At 44.4% G+C, this 12,437-nt stretch overlaps 1 protein-coding gene across 1 annotated transcript in view; it reads right to left on the bottom strand.

The window, feature by feature from the left end:
* The window catches only part of LOC111154369 (extended synaptotagmin 2), a 79,900-nt gene that overhangs the window by 50,469 nt on the left and 16,994 nt on the right, over positions 1-12,437 (bottom strand). Inside the window, exons 2-3 of the mRNA XM_022513919.1 lie at positions 2,145-2,186; positions 1,158-1,292 (exon numbers count right to left, since the gene is read on the bottom strand). Of these exons, the coding sequence (XP_022369627.1) occupies positions 1,158-1,292; positions 2,145-2,186 (177 nt within the window). The remainder of the gene's footprint in view (positions 1-1,157; positions 1,293-2,144; positions 2,187-12,437) is intronic.

The raw sequence follows: 12,437 nt of genomic DNA on the forward strand, positions 1-12,437 counted from the left end.
TTCCTATTTGTTGTTATCATTTTAGGTCAGAGAAGGTCAAGTACACCTGAAAGTAAAGTGGACACAGGCATCCCGTGCAGGCCCTTATGTGCTTGAACAACAGGATGATCAGACCCCAGGCTTCTAACATATCTGGAAACCTCACAGCCAAGAGGAAAAATGACTAAGTACAACACATGTGCGCGCAGTGGAGACCCCGGGTTTTGCGTAACTGTAGATAAGATGGAGCATTCTGGGAGTACAGGATGGGACTGAGCCTGGGGGTGCAGACCCAACAGCGACCGAGTCAGACACCCCTTGGCCACATTATGGAAACCTGCTGGTCTGAAGCAAGGACATGTGAACTGCAGCAGCTGGGGAAGGTGTGTTGCGCTGTCCTACTGTGCGTGTGCACAAAATGTGTGTCAACTGTGTAGGTGTATTTAAATTACTACTGAATTCTGAATTTTCATGAAGCAGACAAAACAGTGTTACCCTGGAAAGTAACACAGTGTTATATGCCAGTTATACTTCAATTAAAAACAATGTTACCCCGAACTGTTGCTAATCACTGTAAACAGGGACTTAGAAAAAGAAGCCAAGATCGACTAATTTACATGCTGTCTTGAGGCTTTCACTAGAAGGAATATTTGGAATTAGATGTATTTATTTGTGTATGATTCTAATAACAAAATCTATCTTTCCCTTCATTTACATAATTAATATAATTCTGTAAGCCTGGCACTGGAGTCCTGAATTATTGTATTCACACATCTTGAGGGGTAAACGCCTTTAAGTTTGTTGTCAGTCATTAAACTTTCAGTATGAATTCACATACCAAACCCCAACTAGACAGACTGTGAAAAACTGTACAAAGGAAAATTCCGACAGAAGGATGCAGGGGTAGAAAGACAGGCTGGGAACTGAAAGAAACCAACCAAGGAAACCGAATGGGCCAAAGACCACAGGGGAAGAATGAGTGTAACACACAAGGGGACAGACAAGGGGAGGGCGATCCCCAGGAGGTAGAACTGGGACCAGCTGCAGAGACAGCCTGCTAGACCTCACCCAGCAGCAATTTTTTCTCTAGAAAGTAACCTGAAGTCGTTTCATATATTTTTTAAAGTTTTCACACCAATTTTACCATGTGCACAAATGATATGTAAGAAGAAACTGACCTGTTGACCCACGTCAACTTTAGTGAAACTGAAAGTGCTAAGGTGGGTGTTTGCTCCCCGCACAGCTGGCTCTATAGTTTCTCGAAACAACTTCTCTATAAACTGGCAAATGAAAGGCCACATATGTTTCACAGTCTGTAAAGAAGAAAGAACTCACGTCAAACAAAATGCTCTAATACATAGTAATGTACTATGTACCAACATGTAATAATGTTCTTACGTCACCATGAAAAATTACACCTCTATGGTTTACCAGAATTTTTGAAAATTAAAGGGGGGATGTGTCTCATTTGTTATGCAAAATGAACACGATCTGAATTTCAAAAATGTGCTACAACAATAAACTACAGGTTAACTAATATGTTGCAGAAATTATTCTGGTTAAGCATTCCATTTAAGCCTGTCAGCACATTTAAAGTTGCTTAGGGAAAAAAATCAGAAAACTCTGTGGTTTCAGCTTGTTTCTAAAAACCTAAAACTGTCTAGATCTTAATAAACATTAATGAGCCTTCTTTAATGATGGACTAACTTCTGGTGCTGTAAGGCAATCATGAATCTGTAAGGATATATAAAATATGGGGGGAAACATCTACTTCAAAGTATATGATCTTAGAAAAATAAATAACTTTAAAAAGGATTATTCATCTATTACTAGGTTTCTTGGGAATTATCTCCCTTTTCGTAATATTTTCAAAAATTCGGCTTATAATTATAAAATAGACTTGAGCACTAGCCAATGAGTGAAGTAGACACAGGGCCAAATACACAACTACGAAAATATCAATTTTTTCATGTTAAAGACACAGTTTTCACCTTCTAAAAAGTAACGTATCAGTTATGACTCTCTTTTTTTGATAGCAGGAGCCAGTCCACTAGGTCCAAATGAGTTCACATACTGTCAACATGCAAATTCCCAAAAATGGAAAGATGGCATCTCATTCTCTCACTCCCACTGATAATGTGGTATTTAGTATATTCTACTCTTACCTTATTTAGCCATTCTGCTCTTTCAGTGTCTGGAAAATGAACCTAAGAGAAAAACATACACATGACTGACGGACCCCCAGCAACTGTACACAAAATGTCACACAGGCTGTTTAATACGCGTATCGTACGCAGACTGTTTCCCTAAACGCTTCCGGACAACGCTGGCTCTGAAGCTTTGCACAAGGGCTTCTGAGGAGACTGAAATGTGTGCCCTCTGGCTCTGTAGGTCCCAACAACACTTTGAGGCAGGAAAGCCTAGCGACAACCAACACGACAGTCCCTTCTCTGTATCTCTCAGGACCGGAGGGAAGCTCGCCGGCATCGGGGATTTGGGCAAGAGTACTCCGCCGTGAGCTCTTCCTTTTTGAGAGAGGAAGGCTGAAGCTGTTTCGGGTGGGGAGTTCTCTGAGGAATGCTAGGTGCGCCCTCAACGGCCGGCCGCACTACTGTTCTGAAAAGCACATTCTTGGTTTAGATTACAACGAACGGGTCACAGGCAGTTCCCGGGCGACTGAGACGTGGTCTGGGACTGTTCTGATTTCTGCGACTGCTGCCCTCACTTTCTCCGTAACACGGGAGCGGCAGCCAGTGAAAGACAAGCCCCGGCCCCACGTTCCGGCTGAGAGGGGCTGGTCGGGGGATATCACGGCGGCGTCTTCCCGAGAAGACGGTTCGCTAAGTACCAGGTCCACCTCTCAAGCTCGGCCCTGAGGAACACATGGGCGGCAGCAGCTGGTTCCCGGCCGGAGGCCCCCGTCCCGGCACCCTGGGTCAGCCCCACTGCTCCAGGAGAGGGGCTGCGGCGGTCCCTCCTGCTGCTCTGTGACCCGGCCGGCCCACGCCTTCACATCACAGGCGCAGCATGCCTGAACCCTGAGCGTGGGCTGGAGGGAACCGGAATGTTTTCTGAGTCAGCCAGCTCAGATGCATTCTTGGACAAAAGCAAAGGGACGGCAACCTTCCAGAATTAAGGAAAAGGCGTAAGAGCTGGAAGGATAATACTCAAGAAGGCAAAGACTGGGGACGAGAACGGCTAGCAGACACTGCTTAAGTTCAGAGGGCTTGTTGCCCTTGTCTGTGGAGAGGCCTGCTGGGCCCGACTGGAACTGGACTTCCAGCCAAGAACTCGAGACATCTGGGGGCCCGTGACACTGGCGGACGGGGACGCGGAACGAAGCACGCGCAGTGGCCCTGCGGGGTGGGTCCTGCTGTTCCTTCCCGCTGCAGTGAAGCAGCCAGTACCCCACGTCCCGTCAGGAATGCGGCGGAGGCCGCCCCAGGGTACCAGGTCTTCGAAAGCAGGTGCTCGGCTGTGCTCCCGGGAGCAACTGATCGTGAGGCCGTCTCCCCCCCGCCGGTGCCCCTCTGTATCCGACCGGCCCCAGTGGCCAAGGAAGGACCAAAAGCACAAGCCGAGCACCTATTCGGAGACAAGTCAGAACTTCACCGTAGGTGTGTTTCTGCTGTCACTTCAGAGTCAACAACGCGGTCGGTGACTCTCTCGCAGGCTTGCCTTTTCTGGTGATGCCATGACTGCGGACACTCCCTTACCTGGGAGGCCTTGCCCGGCTTCCCAGCCACACGGCATCTAGCTCTAGAACGCGAGGACACAGGAGCCACACTTCGTTACCTCACTCAGGGCCATAAACTCCTATGTGGGTCTCAAACGGGAGATCAAAGACCTGCCTCAAATCACATTTTCTCTGACTCACCTCCCCCCAAATCTTGTCTTTACCACGGTCCTGTGGAATCCAACCAAACAATCATGGTTTCTTTGCACAGAAATGCAGTCTTGATTTACTGGTTACCTTTTTCTTAACCTCCCCTCTCTGCCAGTTCTCCCTTACAGTCAGCTCACCTCCACCACAGACCACTACCCAAACCTCCCACCATGACAGTCTCTCCTCAGTCACACGGCTCTCACACTCAGGTTCTCTCCAGAAACCTGCATCTGTCACACACCACTCTGCTGAGGCTCCCCAGCGGCTCCCTCTCGCCCAGTGCACTATACACTTGTGCGACGGAATGAACTGTCCCTAGAGACATGCTCTAAAGACATGCGACTCAGAGTGGACAGAACGCTCAACACACAGCCTCGTAATGGACGCCCGAGTCTTCGTGCGCTCCGCTTTCTCAGAGACACCTGGGTTTGCGACTACTTAGACTATTGCTGCAATTACCGTGAATTCTTTGGGATCTACTCCAGTGTAAGATGGCGTGTGAAGTGTGAAACCTTAATACAGTACTGGACTTAGATGAAAATTCTGTATCATTCCACGCTGAATAAAAATGGCAACTATTCACATCAAGATAATCCTTAGGATCATGTGGGGTTCCAGACGACAGCGAGAACGCACGATGCCAGGATGTCAGCGAGAGGGGCCCCCACCGGTGGCCCATGGCTTCAGTTCTAGCAATCTTAAACCGCTGGTCTGCTTCAAAAAGAAATATTCTCAATGTCAAGTGTCCTTTAATAAAATTACAGCAAGATGAGTTTAACCTGTTTTCAGATCTTTTCTTTGCTCCTAAATATTATAAAGTGACAGTGTATGTTCATTTAAACCTTATCCCCAGTAAACAACTGCAGCGCCATCTGAGGAAACAAGGACTTTACTGGCTGTGATACCACAAATCCTCACACGAGGCACACGGGCATCAGAATGCCCGCCCTCCTGAGAACACGGTAGGCTCTGGGGGTTCTGGCAGGCACCAGCACCTCTACAGACGGCTATCTCACGTTCCCCAGGGACCGACAGAAGACAGGACAGACAGGTCTTGCCAAACACACCTGGGCCAGATGGGCTGCATATTTCTCCAGGGAGCAGGGGGTAAGCGGTCTGTTCCCTTTCACTAACTGGTAGAGAGTCATCGATTAACCACACATACTTCAGAGAAAGTGCTTCTCTGTAGTTTAGGTGCAAAAGGTTTTCCTTCTACTACTGAGGGGTAAAATGTGTCGAGAGCAGTTTTCACTTTTTTTTCCTCCAGATTCTTTAGTTCCTTTGAAGAACTGAATTTTTGCTAAATTTTAAAAGCCATAACCAGGCATCCTAAGTATGATGCCTCACAGAGAAAAAGCTTTGACTAATCTAGATTTTCAACCCACTTCAAATTTAAGGCCTTCTCAAAGATTAAGTTACTCTCTGGGAGTCCATACACACAAAGTTGTATGTATACAAATTCAGAGACAAATCATCAGATTTTCACAAAGTCCACAAAACCAAGAAGGTTAAGATCACATAATGAGGTGATCGATAAGGCTGAGTTCCTTTCAAAGCCTTTCATACAAAAGATTCAGAGGAGCAGAAGGTGAGGGAAGGCAGATGCTGAAGACCCCGACCCCATCCTTGGATGGCTGAGGAACAGGTAACAAAATCTCCCTGCAGCTGGGTTCCTGAAAGATGAGTGAGTCTCCAAACCCATGTGTACCTCTGTCGACATAAAAAAGTAACTGGTAACTGCCAGGCGGGATTATGCAAGCTTTCTGTGTGGCAGGTTCTGTGGTAAGCTATCAACATGCATTATCTGAGCTCATTTTTTTCTTTGTGTGGATAAAAGACCTTGACTTTTTTTTTTTTTAAAGATTTTATTTATCAGAGAGAGAGAGAGAGAGAAAGCGAGAGCGCACAGGAGAACACAAGCAGGCAGAGGCAGAGAGAGAAGCAGGCTCCCCACGGAGCAAGGAGCCCGATGCGGGACTTGATCCCAGGACCCTGGGATCATGACCTGAGCTGAAGGCGGCGGCTGAACCCACTGAGCCACCCAGGCGTCCCAAGACCTTGACTTTTAATAAGGGAGACAACAGTGTGCACACCCCCGAACAGCGACCCACGCCCTCTGTACCCAGGCGTTTGGTGCAGAGGTGCACGTATGTCAACACAGCTTTGTAAATCATATTTCTTCCTCCTCATCTTCGCCTTCAAAGCAGAAAGGAATTATCTGTGAGGCCACGAAACTTTCCATCTCCCAAGTCACAAATATGGACCCTGCGTTCATTTTCTCTCCCGCACCGCACCTGAATTATTTCAAACTATCCACCCAGTCGAGCAAACCCGAAATCTCAGTCACCAGGATCACTGCCTCTCCTTCACTCCCCAACCCTGGTCAGCTCTTCCTTCTTAAACCTCTATTTGAGCTAATTCTCAACAACAAATCTACAAACAGGAACCATTAATGTCCCAAATTTACAGAATAGCTACTAAGTGACAGAGTAGGGAGGAAAAATCAGGTTTGTCTGCTCCTGCTATTGGCCACTCTGCTACTGAGGGACAAAAAAAGTGCTGTGGAGACAGTCAATCCACAGAACCCGTCAAGTTCTCAGTAGGACAGACTCCCACGAGAGAGTAAAGCTTAGAACTCAGGTTATACGCCTCCGATTATATGAAGCGTTAAGTCAGAAGTGGAAAATTTTGCATTTAATAGTGATCTATTTATCTAGACTCTAGAGGTCAAATAAAGTACAAGTCCTGAAACAGCTCACAGCAAAGTTCGGCAAGCACAATAGCAATTCACAATAAAGCACCATTACCAAACCCAGCATTTCACACAAGACTAAGAAGAACACAATTTGAAGACTGGTTTTACTTAACATATGCAGGAAAAGGGCTATGATATTTAAGTAGTAATGATAAAATTCCACATATATTCACCCTGTGACCCAGCAATCCCATTTCTAACTAACTGATTAAATATAATAAAGTGAATTCTGCAAAAAATGTTCCAAAATGGAAACATGTGCCTTCTCTAACTTTATCTGGTTTCTCCAAGTTCCCTGGTATTTTCCAAATTACGTCTGCCAGTATGCTAGCAAATTCCTACTCATCCTGTCATAAAGACAGAGTAACCCTATAAAGCTACTGTTTCTATCCTACAAAACACATACTAGTCCCACAAATCGCCTACAGAATTTACATTTATGTAATACTAAGGCTTCTCTACTCACCGTCACGCAGCAGAACAGAAACAGTTTGACTGGTGTGAGTTCTGGTTTTGTGAATGTATTTCTGTCACCGCGCTACTCCTTAATCTACCGCACGTGTGGAAATTGTTCTTGTGGAAGAACAGACTGAAGCAGCCATTTTGTGAGCGGTCACTTCTGCTCTGTCCCCAGACACAGACTCAGACACGCGCCTGTCCTTGGGAAGCTCAGAGTTGGTGGAGGGGACTGGTGCGAAAGGTGTGACCACGGGTCTATGAAGGAAGACCTGGGGCCCTGGGGAGGATCTGATGCTGCCTGGAAGAGTCCGTAAGAAACTTGGGAAGAACACAGTGCGTGAGATGGGTCTGGAAAAATTAGTTGGGGTTTGCTATGCAAGGAAGAGACTATTCCAAGCAAAACTAACGGCACATGCAATTTATGCCGGCTGGATTTGGAGCCGGCGGGGGGTGGTGAGTGCTGAAACGGAAAAATCAGGTCAAGACCAGCCTGAAATGTCTTCTATGCCATGCAAAGGAGTGCTGGCTTTATTCTACAGGCAACGGGTCACAATGCTGGGGTGTTCGGTTAAAAAAACGATGGAAGATCAGCACTCCAGGAAAACCTTCCGCAGTACCCCCGACCTATTCTGAACAACTGGAAAGAGGAAGGCGGAAAAACCACCTGCACCATAAACCAGCAACACCAGCGAACTGGCTGGCACTGAAGGTCAAGCCTTGTCCTCGTAGCAGAACGCCACGGCACTCAGCAGTTCCAAGGGTTCTGATGTGTAAGGGGTTATTTCAAGGTGCCAAAGAAAAATATATCAAAATCAAAGAAGGAAATCTGTTACTAAATTTTAATTCTGTTTACTAAGTCAAAAAATCTGCTTCTCACTAATACATATTCATAAACATTTGCTTATGTTCCACCAAACAGAATTTAAAGTAGCAAAAACATCGAACATAAAAACTGGGATATACAGAGAAAATAGAAAACACATTCCTAAATCACAGAAGAGTCCACGAACACATATCATTTCGTTTCAAATCTTATCTTTGAACTTAAATTAAAAAAAGAGCACAAAACCTCTTAAATCTTCTTTATAAGTCCAATAAAAAAAAGTTTTCATATTTATTATTTATATTTTCTCTACCAACTAAAAAGAACCATTGTATGATTACTTACTTTTTCATTATATTTAAAAGTCGACACTACACAAGAAATCTCTTTTTAATCTTATCTTTAAAAAAGAACAAAGGCATATTTTGGATTCTAATATGATGTTGATATTATTATTAAAGTTATTTTGTTTAAAAAAATTAAACTAAATACACGAAGACAGAACATTAATTGTATGCCAGGAACACACAGTCTCTTGTTTAATCCTCACAACACTTTGAACAACGAGTGGCCCCATCTAACAGGTCATGAAGCAGACTCACAGGGCAAGACTAATTTGTTCAAGGACACGAGGGAGCAAGCTGGAGGGAGGAGACCCAGACTTGAGGGTCCCAACGCCCTCCCTGTTACACCTGCTGAAATACAAGGGGTTCTGCAAGCTGGAGCACAGCCAAACTTTTCTAATCATTTTCCCCATTTCTGAACATTAAAAATAATGTGGGCTAATGCTTAAAACTGAAGTTAAATAAAAGAGCTGTGTTTCTTTTTCCAGCAGCACCCCCTTGAAGGCAACGTGAACACTCAGCACTTGTGTGGGCCCCAGAGAGCACCCGCCACCACAGAAGTGCACCGAGTGTGGGGAGCCCGTTTACAGTCCACCGCAGCAGCAACACTGGGCTGGGCAGTCCTTCCTTTATTTAAAAACAAACAAGCCAACAAAAAATAACTAAAAACGAGGGGCGCCTGGGTGGCTCATTCAGCTCAGGTCGTCATGATCCCAGGGACCTGCTCAGTGGGGAGTCTGCTCCTCCTCTTTCCTCTGCCTGCCCCTTCCCCTACGTGCCTCCTAGCTCACACTCTGTCAAATAAATAAGGAAGACGACACGGCATCTTTTAAAAAAAATCTAGAATATGGTCATCACTGCCTGGGAAAATATGAAGAAACATTATCTATGGCACCTGAAGCATGACTGATGTAATATTTTTAAGTAAAATTTAAAAGATAAATGAATAAAACGATCATTCTGGAAACCAAATGTCACTGAACTTCCAACAGGAAACTGGCCAATTAAGTTCATCAGGTTCACCTAATCACATTCTTTCTCAACCCAAGGGAGTTCTGAGCTTTGCTCACCTCTGCATCACCCTTTAGGCACTACCTCAAACACAAACAAATAAGAACCAACAGCAAAAATACACCCACCACCAAAAAACTCACGAAATTTTTACTTGGAGCAATGACTGGTTCCAGTGAAAGAATTCTTTCACTACTTTGGGGGAAAGAAAAAGGAAGTCAATCCCTCTGGTACCGCGTTCTGAGTGTGCCTTTGGAACATGGGAGAGGTCCCAACCAGCTCAAGTCCAAGCAGGCCCTACCTCGGCAGCCAGCTGGCGCCAGGGAGTCTCCCACACGCTGGCAAGCCCAAAACATCAACTGTCCTACACCACGCAATGAGTTCTACCAGAGTCAACCAAGAAAAGACCTAAACAGGTTGTATTTCTTTATCTATAATTAACACCTCTCAAAAATAAGAACAAACAAAGCAAGAATAGGATACAGGTTCTAAGAAAACATGAGATGCCTACACTTTATTCATTATGTCACAAAAGAAACTGTTTTCAGGAACCCTTTAAACAATCAACACATACCTTTGCCTGAAGTACACAGCAGGTTTATGTAAACAGACCTGAGCTGCATTCAAACAGTTCACAAGCTGGGGAGACACGAACTAAAAATCTTCACATGTATGGGGTGCCTGGGGGGCTCAGTGGGTTAAGCCTCTGCCTTCAGCTCAGGTCATAATCCTAGGGTCCTGGGATGGAGGCCCGCATCGGGCTCTCTGCTCAGCGGGGAGCCTGCTTCCCTCCTCTCTCTGCCTGCCTCTCTGCCTACTTGTGATCTCTGTCAAATAAATAAATAAAATCTTTGAAAAAAAAACTTCAAATGTTTAATATTATCTTGTCTGCATACTGATTAATTTTAAAATCAATGCAAATGGAAAAAGACTTGCAAGTTAAAATTACCCAGAAAAATTTTGGTTAACTCACAAATCAACCAAAGGGAGTCCAAGGTTCTGGTGTACAGAAGGACTGTGGAGAACCCAGGATTTGGAACCGCTACTGAGGTGGAAGTGTGGGACACCAGTGCATGCGTGTCGGAAACTGTTCTCTCTCTCCTGACCTTGGACCAAGCGGACACCTAAAATTCTCCATGCCAGTGCTTTCCAATCCTGACAAAGATAACCACATATGTACGGCCTGCTGAGATAATGTGGAGGGGACCTGGGGACTTCTGTGTGGGACCTGGAGGAAAAAAAAAACACATTTCCTCATATTACATAATTATGATGGGAAAAAGGCATTAGGGGAAGTATTAAATACTGACATTGGACAAACTTCCAAACGAAAGGATTTAAAAAAACTTTACCCGTAAGTCATCAGTATCTTGGAGTGTATATGTTACCTCTTGGTAAACATATCAGTGAGGAGCTCTGGGCGTTCTGACAGATTGGCTGTTGAACATACCAGCGAGAAAATGATGTAGATGAAAATTGGTACCAACATAAATTTCTGCCCTCCAATCTTTTTATATTTAAACTTTTTTATTTATTTCCCGGAAGGGTTACTGTAAACCACCTGTCTTTCTTCACAATGCCCAATTTCAATCTGTCCTACTCACACCTTCCCCAGAGGCTCAGTACGTATGCAAATTAGAAAAAATGGGAGTCAAGAAATCTTAATACAGTAATTTCTTCAGTCTAACGCTCTCCCAACTGAGCTATTTCGGCGCCTTACAATAATTTCTTCTAAGATACTGGAATGCTTTTTCCTAAAAGCTACTTTTACAAAGGAAGTATTCAAGGTTAAAAACATCAGAGAAGGGTGTTTCTCTCAGAACCCGTCAATCCTCTAATAACGTTAACAGTGTGGTGAAGTTAGTCACTTGGAGGGTAAAAAGAAATTGCACAAAATAACTAGGTCTACCTATTTTTAGGCTACATAAAAGTAGGCAATCAACTAATTCATGCAGTAAATAAAGCAATTAACTTTCTTCAAAATCCACACAGCTGTACCCTTCTAAGGAGTTCGTGTCCGCTTCATGTGGGCTTTGACTACTTCCATCTGCGTGATTTGATAGACCAAAAAGAACACTACAGTACGAAGACATTAAAATACAATGACAATGCTGAACAACCCACCTGTTTAAAGGTCTTTTCCTACTGGGAAACATTTTCAAAATTCTCTCCTAGGTGCTTTTTACATTAACAAGAAGTTTCACCTGGGAATTTGAGAAGCACTAATATTCGTCCAGTGTTTACCTTAGACCAAAGGTAGAGACCACGATCACTTCTTTATATGCTCACCACAGACCTAACAGGGTAAATTTGCTGCTTTCTTCTGTGGTCTCAGACTCTAACAGTTTGAAATTAGAACTGGCTGCTGACCAAAGAAGGCTGGCTGGAACCCCAGCGGAAAGCCACACGCATGGCAGACCTCAGCTCCATGGTCTTGAGACTCTTCTGGCTCAAGCAGCAGCCGCGGGGGGAGGATTTACAGACACTGCTCCCAGATGTTTAAAGCGTGTCCATCTTCAATAATTCACTACTCCTGTTATATGAATGACCACTACCTATTTCTGCACATCAGGAAACAGTAAATAAAAACTAAAAAGCTAGGATTATCCCAGCACATCTTTTGTGACGAACCAAGCTGTCTGAATCATTTTACCATGAGGGCTTCCGTAACGTCCCACAGTGTATCTGCCACGCTAGACCTGCCATTTGTTGATCTGGTTATTTGGGAGGGGGAGGGAGGCTGAAGTCCCAGCGCCTGCGTGGAATGATGGGAGAATTTAAGCCGGGGCTGATCTCAGTGCCAGAGTCCAGGCAGGGTTACTTCCTAACTTTACGCAGGAGAACAATTAGACAGCCCTTCATCAAAACCCTGATGTCAAGAGATTCATTTAACGTCTTACATATAAAAGCAAATCCATGGATATTTTTCAAAGACTTAAAGCATATTTTAACAGAATTCTATAGTCATTTAGACATTCTTTCTGCAACCGCTAAAGGGAAGTCATACATGTTATGTGACAAATCTTGATTTAGAGTTGAGGTTCTGGCTTAAATTACATCAATCTTGCAAATTAAAATGAGTCCAAGAATAGCAAACATGTCTTCTCATCTCTTTCGCTAAAACATTAAAGACATTCTGGTTGTTTCTGGTCTTACATTCAAATCAAATGCTACTATTCT

Source organism: Enhydra lutris, unplaced genomic scaffold, assembly GCF_002288905.1.
Source record: "Enhydra lutris kenyoni isolate GAN:26980312 unplaced genomic scaffold, ASM228890v2 scaffoldscaffold37, whole genome shotgun sequence".
NCBI lineage: Eukaryota > Metazoa > Chordata > Mammalia > Carnivora > Mustelidae > Enhydra > Enhydra lutris.